The following is an 11,261-nucleotide window of genomic DNA, read 5'->3' as shown; positions in this document are numbered from 1 at the left end:
GCATAATCCCACAGATAACCCTTATACAAATGAAAAGTGAAATCTTTTCCAGAAGATGCGTATTAAATTGATTTATTTACTGCAGTCTACTGTATTGACTTGCATGCACACCACATTACTTGATGTTCTCGAGTTCGGCTTTTCCCGTCAGCGTCCGCTGCCCGTTCGGGCGGTTGCTGCGGTGGATGATGTCACCGCCCGCGTAGTTTATTAATCCAGTCCGAGCGCCTGTCGTCTCATTCGGGGAGAGTCCGCCGTTCCCGTCGCTTTGCGTTTATACTTGCACTCTTCCTACAAAAGGTAAGGGCAAACACGCATTTATACATGCATATGTACACACACTAACAAACAATTATGTGTAAGAATAAAAGTACAGCTTTTCACGCCTCTGAATGTTTGCTCTTGTACGATGTTCAGATGCAATGAAGTATTTTGGGGGTAGGTGTAAAACCAAAACGACAAGACTATCAATCTATTGAAATGCATGTCTGTTTGTCTAGTAACGCTTTTTAAATCTATATATAGTGTATTCTGTTGAATGTGGGGAATCTACTATTGCTCCCATCGCCTGTATAGACTGAACTGTGCCTGTTTTGGGTTATCCACACCAGGCCATTGATTTATTATATTGAATGCCACGAAAGCGGTACATTTATTAAGTAACCGACGCATTTTGTTTCTTCTTTTAATGTTTCCTCTGGTCGTTACGGACGGTACAACCACTCGTCCGTTTCAGTCACCTTTGTATCTGTACTCTCTGAATTACATACGTTGGCGTATGTATTTTACCCGTCTTTATTTCTCTCCTTTATATATGGACTTTGTCATTATTTCTAGAATATGTCCTTGCCATTGTTTATTATGCAGGCAGGTTATACAGGGAGCACTGGGCGATTTTTTTTTTTTTTGTCTTGTAAAGGCAGACATGTTGTTTTCTACCCAGTGAAAAGGACCCGCCCAGCTGCGATAGGAATTTCATTGAACAAATGGATCAAGCCGATCCTACGTGCATGGCCAATGTTGGAGCAATGGAAGATGTGTTATAGATTTTTCCCCACAGTGTGCAATGTTACAACCACTGTGAGGTGTATATATGGTTTGCTAAACGACTTTTAGAAGACTAAAGTGCGGGCAGCGGAGTATCTAATGGCTGCCCAGGCTTTGAGTGATAAGAGTTTGTGGGAAGCTTCCCCCACAATGCACCGGGGTGGATCTACCCTTACCCCAGCTGTCCTGGCGGGGGGGGGGTGGATACTGTATGGAGGGGCAGAATAAGTAAGACTGGCTCAATTAATGACTGTCATAGGTGCAATTTTAATGCGAATAGTAATTGGTGGTAGTAGACATTGTAGATCATTGTTGTGGTCTTCTTACTTGTATTGCAGTGTAGTTAGAATTGACAGGATTTCTTTATGCAGATTAAAATGAACATGCAGTTCACTTATGTCATTAATGTACAATTCAGAAAATGCGAAAGAACATCTTGCTTAAATATTAGGACAGAAAGATGCCTTCAATCCAGTCATATAGGTATTTACTTGTACCCCCATACATTTAAGTAAATTCCTTAATTCATAAGATTATTTTTCACATTCACATATGCTCTGGATATATAGATGGCTTTTTCTCATGTTTTTTCTAGACAATTTGTGTCATGGTAGCACATTAACTGCACACATCCAGTCCTTTTTGTATTTGGTATGTTCTGTTCCAAAATGTCACCCTAACATTCACTTTGAAAAGTATTTTTGTAAAGCTATTTGAAGAATCAAGCACTATATTTATAAGCAAGGAACAAAGCAACTTATTATAGTTAACTTGTTTAACAGTAATCACTTCTTTGTAGTTTTCTGTAAAATCAGTCAAATTCTTTGAATACCACTTTTCCCCGTCACAACTTTTCATTTTCTAGTGTATTGTTTCACAAATGGTTAAACATTAAATATGACTAATCAAACGGATGCATTTGAACACTTATTACCTTTTTGCTCATTTAAGGTTGTTATTTTTGATTTCGCAGTTGATGTCACGCATGCACTACATGTTAGGGACAGGATGGGTGTGGTAGTTCTGTTCGTCTTGGAACAAAGTGAAAATTCATTTTGACTTGTTAAATACACAAATGCTTAAAAACCTGTGACCTGTGCACTAGAGTGTGGTACTTGTCTAATACCACAGTGATATTGTGTAGGTGGCCTGAGAACAACTTCTCTTGCATTTTAATTATTGACTTGGGAACCCTACATGTAGAAACTGCGGGTGTTCAAGACTCGATTATTGAAAACTGCTTTACCCATAGCAATTTAGGATTTAATTCTGAAAGGGTTTAAGTTTGTTGAACAGAATTGTATTACTGTATTAGTTGTTGGGTTGATTGTATTGAGAGTCATTATATTGCAAATTGGAAAATGTTAAAATAATATAATCTTTATGGATAACATTAGCATGTTGTTTTAGGGTGCTATTCTATATATTTACAGCAGTATAGTTGCATACAGTAATCTAGAATTGTATGTGGCCTCCTGCCTCTTTTGTACTCCTTTAAATTAGATGTGATGTTTCATGTTACAATTAAGTGTAATCTTATCTTGTGATGCATTGCTATCAAGTTTCTCCTATACCGTTGCATGTTTTCTAATTTGAATTTGAACTTTCTGAAGTTGTCATTGTAGTTTCCTATCCTTTTGCTAATTACATACTGTGCTTTAAAGTATTTTGGTAAAGATAAATAGTGCATTATGATTCCTCAGGTAAAGGGTAATAGACAATCAATAGTCAAATTATGAATTTGACATGTATAATATGGAAAAACTTTTATGCACTCAATCTAGATCCAGGATTTAAATCAAATTACTGTGTTTCCCATTAATTGGATAGTGCCTCATTCTTCTTTGAGGCCTATGAATCATTGATTAAATTTCACCGAAGATGCACCCTGTGTTTCAAATGCTCTAAAAGATGCAACAGAAAGAGCGCTCGTGTGACAGAGCGCCCAGTACCTTTTAGAATGGAGAAGCTTCTAGAAAACTCTGCAGACTGTCAGTGCACTCTGCTTTGTAGGCTTGTGTGCTGCTGCAAGAGACATGCTGGAGAGATGACACCTATGTGTTTATGTATACAATGAATTGTCATGCATTCCTATGTTCCTTCTTAGCTGTGAACTTCCAATCTCCTTATTTGACATTCCTAACCATTTATATCCAGTATGGTGTATTTCTAAGGATGTACAGTGTTTGCTCTGTATGTTGGTCAGTTGTGTATGCATAACAAGAAAATATTGAAATATCACTGCTCTTTTATTGACTTCACTTTTCAGTCTATAACAGTGTCATTGTACCCTATCAGCACCTGTGCCTGACATCATGCAGTCCACATTTCGTAAACCCAAACTGAAGGTACAGAGTGTCACTTCAGTGTATGTGCGTGTGTGTGTTTTTTACCGGTTATTTAAGATTGCATTAAAGCGACTTGCTTGAGATTTCTGTGATAATGAAATGAAGACCTGCGGGATGATCTTGCACTGTTGATGCACGCAGTGTGAGGAGCATGGGCTGGGCTGGGCTGTGATTTGGCTGTGACTCTGCTATGCGTTTTTACTGCAGAGGCAATGCGTCTAGCTGCGTCTCGGGGAACTTGCTCTCCTTTATTTTCATTTTTTTTTTTTAATGTATAGCAGAGCTCTTATACCAGATATCTCGTCAACTAACTCAAGCTCAGTGCAGGCTTTCATTTCTAACCATGTTAACAGAACCAAGTGAAGAAGCCCTAATTTTAATGCAGATTAAAAGTAAAATATGTTAATTGGCATCAGCTACGGTCAGCTATTAATCATATGTCACAAATTGTATTGAGTATTTTCCAGGTAGGCAAGGTTTGAATTGAAAACCTTGATGTTTGGAGTGATGTTTTTGTATGCATGTTGAGGCTGAATGGGAAGGAATAGTCCTCACTTCTGTGGCACTCAAAGGGTCAAATGGCATACCCTATGAACTTGTTAAATATTAAATGTTAATTTCCACATTGTGGAAAATACTGTATTCGAGTCATTTTGAATATATCTCAAGAACCTACTGTTAAACATTGTGCTACTAGTGAATGTTGATAGTTGCCAATGGTGTATTTGAGTAGATACAGTATCAGTATCTACAGTGATTATAATTCTTGATCTTAGATGGATGCTTTTAAAAATGTATTAATCCTTCCCATTTAGCAAAATTGTAAAATTAAAAAAAAAAAAAACAATTGGAAACCGACATGTAATTTTCTCTTGGCCATTTGGTCTCTAAGTGCTACTTGTCGACTGCTTATTATGGTGTGTTATCTACTGCATGCTCTTTGACATGACAGTGTGTACTGCCTATGGAATGGAGTTGCTGTGGAAACTAGTCTGAGCTGAGTGATTTTGCACTTGTGGGTTTTTTTTTTTTTTTTTTTTTTAATGCTCGGGTTTGTATTCAGTACACTATAGTTGGATGTCCCCCTATACAAAAGTATAAGGTTATTTCTCCACTTTATCTTCTTCAACCAAAATTTTTAGTAAAATCCTAGGTATTATAATATTAGCAAATTTATTTACTGTGTATATTTCTTAAGCTACAAATATTTTTAAATTAATTTCAAACAATGCCTGGTGGGCCTTTTTTTCTTCTTGCAAACCTGGAAAAAAGTCAAATGAATCTGACTGCAGTGAAGTATTCCAAGAACTCTGGCCACTATGCCTACTGAGGGAGGAGATAGATGAAGGAAGGGCTTTTTCTCCAGGCATTGCTGCTCAAAGATCACTGACTCTGCTGTAGAACAAACAGTTTCCTGGCTTCATTCTCGAGCCTTGTTCTTCCTTTCCTCTCTGTGAATGTCTGCAGCCCCCACACCCCTGGAATGCGGATCTCCTATTACCTCATCCATTTCCCCTCTTTGCTAAGCTCAACTTTATTGTCTTGGGAAAATGTTACTGTTATAAAAGCTAGGATTACATTCCAGCTTGGGGCTGAGACGGTTATGATCAGTTTTGGTGACATTATATTATTATACTTTTTTTTTTTCTCCCATTGACCAAATTCTGATATCCTACAACTTCTTTACTGACTTTCAGCTTGTGGGCCTTATTTAGTGGTGGTACCCTTATTACTTGCAGATCTCGAAAACCCATCTGAAGCGAGCTGGATGTGGAGGTCAGATGAATCTTTGTAATTTGTGAATGTGTACTCTGTTGATTCTGTCCAGGAGGAGTTTGATCCTTGGCTGTAATGTCGTGCTGAGATGCTAAGCGCGTCGGCGAGGTCACGGCGTTGGAATGTGTAGTGCTGGGTGTGCTCTGGAGCAGGAGGCTCGGAGCTGCAGTCTAGTGCAGCTGCTCGAGCACTGGGCTGTGAGGAATGTTCCAGAGCAAGCTGTTATCAGGGCCCGGCACATTACACAGGGAGGGGCTGCACTTTGAGCTCATCCACATTTGAGCACTGTATGCTAACGCCGAGTGCTGATGAGTGCTGTGACAGTGTCTCAGCTGGGGCTAGGCAGATATACATTTGATATCTAGGAGGGGCAGGTGGCTGCATTACTCCTATTGCTCACTAAAGTGTAGATGCTTTTTCTTCATGAAAAGCTTATATGAGGAAAATACGTGTTTCTGAGAAGAATGTTTTCTGTTTTGTGTACAGTTTACAATTGAGTTTATAACCAAGATTAGTTTTTATTTAACATTTATATAACATTGAAAACCAATTTACGCTGTGCCTGTCATCAGTATATCCCCAATGTGTGTGTTTTTAATATTGATTTTCTGTAGTTAGAAGCCTGTTAGTTTCTGAATATTTTAATTGGACATTATCAAATTACAATCAAAATCAACTGCAATTAAAAAAAGTGATAATAAACAAATGCATATTGTAAAACCATTTTCCAACAAATTCAGAACGAATTTCGTACAAAATGCTAATTAATGCTAAATGCTAAAGTTAATTACACCTCTGTTATAAATCTCCTTTTCGCCATGATGGATATGACCTGTTAGTCCACTAAAATGATATTGGGGGAGTACTACTGTTAGTTTTTAATCTTCTGTAACCTTCTTTAGAATTCAATATTTCATAGCAGAGGTGCCCGATCTGGGCTTTTGGCTTGTTGTAGACTTCTGCTTTGTGTTGTAGATGAGAAACCGAAACTGCAGCACACTTACCCTGCCTCACTGTGACAAACAGCCGTCTGTATGAAAGCACCCACTGAATTGGGGGCTTATCAGTAGAGAAAATCTCTGGCTCAAATCAGGTTCTGGTCCAGTTAATCCTTTGGAAGTGATGGTTAAATCCCTGCTGACACTGAAAAGTAACTGTCATGTTACATTAATCATATTAAAGCACAACACTGTGGCCTTTTAACAGAAGTGGGACATTCCAGAGAAGTATATATAATCGTTTACATTGAACAGTGTTGCTTTTTCCTATTGTTTTTGTTTGACATTTGCTCACTCGTAATCAGTCAGATTGTCCCTGAGTGAGCAATAGCTCTAAATGAAATGCATATCAATGAGTATCTTCCAAAGAGGATTCCATCAGTATGTTCAACTGGGATGTCGTGATAACCTGGATACCTAACTTGGTCCAGCCCTTTTTGTTTGGTACTCTAGTTCACCTGTTATTTGGCAATGGCGCAAAGACTGTGGCAGCCTATATGAAAGGCTGGGTTACTCCTCCCCTGCCTCCCCAGAGGGACTTGACTGAGAGGAATGTTGCTGCTGTCAGCTGATCCCCATCTGATACAGCAACACTGTACTGCTGAATCAGAAGGGGCCTCTCTCGCTCCCCCTCAGCCCAGAGGCTTTGCACAAAGGGATACTTTATTCAGCAAGCTCCCATTCAAATCAGGGTGCGCTTCCAGTCTGCCACATTGCTATAGTCTGCTGCGTAGCAATCACTGGCACGGCTGCTGGGAGAGAGGGCTGGCGATTTGTGTCCCATTCCTCAATCTGTTCTACTCAAGACTGGCTGTGTGTGTTGTTTCTGGCATGGTGACCAGATGGTTTAACTAAGCCTGCAGGGCAGTAGTCAATCCAGGGAAGAGGTTGGGAGGTTGACTTTGTGGAGGTTGGATACATTTTTTAAATATTGCTGTTCTTTAAAAATCTTGGAATCTATATCTTCGAGAACTAGATATTGTTGAAAGCACCATTATCTCCGGTCTACTGCATTAACTTGGCAACGAGCAGATATGGCAGATAATGCAAAGCAATATTTGTAAGAAACTTTGTATAATATATTGCAAAAGGCAATTGTAAACTAGGAAATGTAGAAGTTGTGTATATGTTGTATTTATTAGTTTGCATTCAATGTGTACAGTATTCTGCTGTATCAGGTAAGATATGAATAACCTGTAAAATCTGCTGCAAATGTCATCCAGTAATACAGCAGCCCCTCTGATAACTTTCAGTCCCTGCTGTCGTAATTGAAGTTGTCCTTGAATCAAGTAACACAGCTGCAATACTTTGTTCATTCCTATTGTTTTTGTTTTTATCAAGATGGCATTTGAGATGCTAAGGGAGTGTCTGTCAAACGGTTTTCTTGAGCATGCCTTTAATTCTTACTGTCACATAGTTCAAGTTTCATGGCAGAATGTTCTTTTAATGTCGGCAACATGGCTGGCAAGTCCTCCATTAATGCATGCTTTCTTACTGGAATAGCACTTCCCCCTATTGTAACCCCCCATCCCCACCCTTCTCAGATTACAGGTTTAGCCCTATCCTACTCTTCCTTCCACAGAGCCAGTGGTCTGTCTTGACCATTGCCATTTGCCTGACAGCTGTTTAAATGTGTGGAATTCCATTTGTTTTCTCAGCTGCCTTCCTAGTGTGATGGCAGATGGAGAAACAGGCTGGACGTAAATGGCGTCAGTGGTTGCAGCATGTTCTCATCTTAAAATAATCAATGATTTTGTACTTTTAATTGCAAAACCATGTCTATCTCGATCTTTTCTTCATGCATTTGTCTTGGCTGTAGGTCGAAACATTTGTGAAGCAAAACTCTTGCACTCAGTTGTTGTGGAATCTGAATAGGATAAAGGCTGGCCAGTGGTTAAGGCTAACTGTATTGACCTGTTGTGTGTGCGTGTATCTGTGTTGCCAGAGAATGGACACTGCCGGGTCGAAAGTGTTGGAGACTGCGGATGACATTCAGGAGCGCAGGCAGCAGGTCCTGGACCGCTATAGGCGCTTCAAGGAGCTGTCCACGCTGCGCCGACAGAAGCTGGAAGACTCCTACCGCTTCCAGTTCTTCCGCCGTGATGCCGATGAGCTGGAGAAATGGATCCAGGAGAAACTGCAGATTGCCTCTGATGAGAACTACAAGGACCCCACCAACCTGCAGGTCAGCAGCCAAATCTTACCCCCGACTCAAAGCCTCTTAAGATGCAGCCCACTTGACCCCCCCACCCCCGTGCATTTGCTGTCATTGGTGTGAGGAGATACTAGACCCTACAGCAAACAGCTCTCAAAGGGTTCATTTGCTGGCTAAGTTAATATAAAAAATATATATATATTTCATGTTTTTAATGCTTTCATGTTTTATCAGTTTTGCGTTTTATCCATCTCTCTTTCTTGAGTTAATTATTCTATATTTCAGTATTAAAACTCCATCTAACCTCATAATCCAACTCTCCTTTAAGTCCACACACAAGGCATACATCTTCTTGGTTTTCAAGTTATGTCTGTTAGCGCTGTTATCTTAATGGCCTCAAACTCTCTCTCTCTCTCTCTCGCCTACAGGGGAAGTTGCAGAAACACCAGGCGTTTGAGGCAGAGGTCCAGGCCAACGCAGGTGCAATCGTCAAACTGGACGAGACTGGGAACCTCATGATCTCGGAGGGCCACTTTGCCTCAGAGATAATTCGGGTAAGAACTGCCAACACGAGGGCGGAATGGCTTGGCTTGCGGAGACATCAAAGTATGACGCAAGGAAGCGGTTTTCCTTTTGGCATCCAGAATCTGTCATTTTTAAGCTTTCGAGTGCAGACTAATTGCCCTACCTGAAGGTTTTAAAATAGTGTTACAGCAGGTGAAGTTTAAAACCTAATTAATTCCTTCTGTCTGGTTCAGTCCTTCACGCCATACCGGACTGCCCAGCGACCCATAGTAAAATCTGTCAATATCATTGATCATATACAAGTAGGTGTCTGAGTGCTGTGAATCTATTCCTGTTTAATTGTATTTCTCTCTTCCATTTGAAAGTTTTGTTTGTTGTGCAGTGCTTGACGGAGTGCACACATACTTTAAGACACCTATGTAATGAAATAGGTGATGGAGTGATTTGGTAATAACACCTAGTGTTCCTGTTCTGTCCTAAGGCAAGCCTACTTTCTTCCTTGCTTTGAGCAATACATTTGCACGTGTATATTGCTCATTGCCAATATTTTAATTTGAACCCATTATTTTCATGGTTATTGTTCTCAGTCTTATTATTCGGCTTTTTTCCATGACGGTTTTGTGATGAATACAACCATTAATAATAAGGTAATGTAACTTATGTACAACAGCAGACTGCTGTGGAAACAAATGATTAATCTGGAATTGCTTTGTGAGATCCACCACTCTTCATTTAAATGGCTAAGTCGTTAGCCGGTTCCTTACTCTTCATTATTTCAGACTCGGCTGGAGGAGCTGCACCGACTCTGGGACCTGCTCTTGCAGAAGACCAAGGAGAAAGGTGTGCGACTGCTGCAGGCCCAGAAACTTGTGCAGTATCTGCGGGAATGTGAGGATGCACTGGACTGGATCAGTGACAAGGTATCCAACTCACCTTGGGCTTTCCATTTGTTTTGTTATGTATTAATAAGGTATATTACGTACCATTGAATGCCAGTGGCCACAGAAGAATATTTATATTAATGACGTACAAAGTGATCAGTACAAATGAATTAATACGATTTAATCTAAAAACCTTAATGTTTTTTTTTTTTTTTACAATTTCCCTTGAGACTTGGACTACAATGTCAAAAATCAATTCCTGTATTTACTTCATAGTGTGAGAAACAGTGTTTTGATTGAAGATAGCATCACTTAATTTATTACTTTTTCTTCTTTCAATTCCTGCCGCTTGTCAAAACAATCGAGAAACACAGTGAAAGGACACAGTATTTATTTATTATGTACATTTTGTTTGTTCAGTTCTCCAGGCAGTTAATTAATACAAAAATATTTTAGTATTATACTGAAATATTCTTAAGAAATGTACCGAGCAATTCAATTACATAAATTATAGCTTTGATGCAGGGGTAAATAAACTATGGTTATTGGAAACCAGAGTTTTACACCTCTGTCATACATGCCATAATTAAAGTAAAAGCTTGATTTTAGCATACAATAATAAGGTGACAGCTTTATTTCTGGTCTGATCCTATGATTGTGACGGCCATGTGTATTTGTTGTCTTGCAGGAGGCCATAGTAACCTCTGAGGAGCTGGGACAGGATCTGGAGCATGTGGAAGTTCTGCAGAAGAAATTTGAGGAGTTCCAGACCGACCTGGCTGCCCATGAGGAGAGAGTCAGTGAGGTCAACCAGCTGGCTGGCAAACTCTCCCAGGTACTGCTGTCCCCCATTGGCTAGACATTATATCTGGGCAGAGTTATTAATGGGACCTATTCAATTAGTAGATCAGGGTAGAACGCATTTTTGTGGGTGACTTCTCTATAATTGTTTTGATGATTGTAGAAGATTGTCAGGCAGTTTGAACAAGGCAGGAGCTTTCATAAGCAGTTTACAGATTATAATGTATAAATAACTATATAAGCCTATATAATATTTTTTATACCTGTATACCTTTACTCTGTTGTTGATAATATTAAACTAATACTGTTCCTAATTAATGAATTTAGAAAAATTGACGGCTTTTAGGCTACAATAAACTCATGTTGTTTGGATGTTTAGCTTCTTAGTTTGCATTTATTTTAAGCAATTTGCATTATAATGGTTACAGTGTATTTTGTTTATAACATACTGATTTCCACCATCCCTTGGGGGTACGTTATCAGCGGAGTGCACCTGTATTACATTCTAATTTCTAGATTGGTACTTTTGAGTTGTCCAGCCATTGTCCTTTGCTCAGTCTGTTCTCCACCCACGCAGGAGTCGCACCCGGAGCTGGAGTTGATCATGAGGAAGCAGGACGAGGTGAACACCGCCTGGCAGCGCCTCAAGGGACTGGCCCAGCAGAGGCAGGGGAAGCTGTTTGGAGCTGCTGAGGTGCAGCGCTTCAACAGGTACGTGTGGTGTGTCCCT

General features: G+C 39.7%; 1 protein-coding gene across 12 annotated transcripts in view; it reads left to right on the top strand.

Moving 5' to 3' along the window:
- The first annotated feature begins 209 nt into the window (after window positions 1–209).
- sptan1 (spectrin alpha, non-erythrocytic 1) overlaps window positions 210–11,261 on the top strand; it is a 39,517-nt gene continuing 28,465 nt past the window's right edge. For 11 of the 12 annotated variants that reach the window (XM_066712819.1, XM_066712818.1, XM_066712814.1 and 8 more), the window contains exons 1-6: window positions 3,348–3,395; window positions 8,115–8,354; window positions 8,753–8,878; window positions 9,629–9,769; window positions 10,419–10,565; window positions 11,109–11,242. In XM_066712819.1, the coding sequence (XP_066568916.1) occupies window positions 3,363–3,395; window positions 8,115–8,354; window positions 8,753–8,878; window positions 9,629–9,769; window positions 10,419–10,565; window positions 11,109–11,242 (821 nt within the window). In that variant the 5' untranslated portion in view covers window positions 3,348–3,362. Of the gene's footprint in view, window positions 301–3,347; window positions 3,396–8,114; window positions 8,355–8,752; window positions 8,879–9,628; window positions 9,770–10,418; window positions 10,566–11,108; window positions 11,243–11,261 lie in introns of those variants that run through there. The other variant, XM_066712811.1, reaches the window with a different exon arrangement.

The sequence above is a fragment of the Amia ocellicauda genome, chromosome 9 (assembly GCF_036373705.1).
Source record: "Amia ocellicauda isolate fAmiCal2 chromosome 9, fAmiCal2.hap1, whole genome shotgun sequence".
NCBI lineage: Eukaryota > Metazoa > Chordata > Actinopteri > Amiiformes > Amiidae > Amia > Amia ocellicauda.
This window is presented reverse-complemented; position numbering and strand designations above follow the sequence as displayed.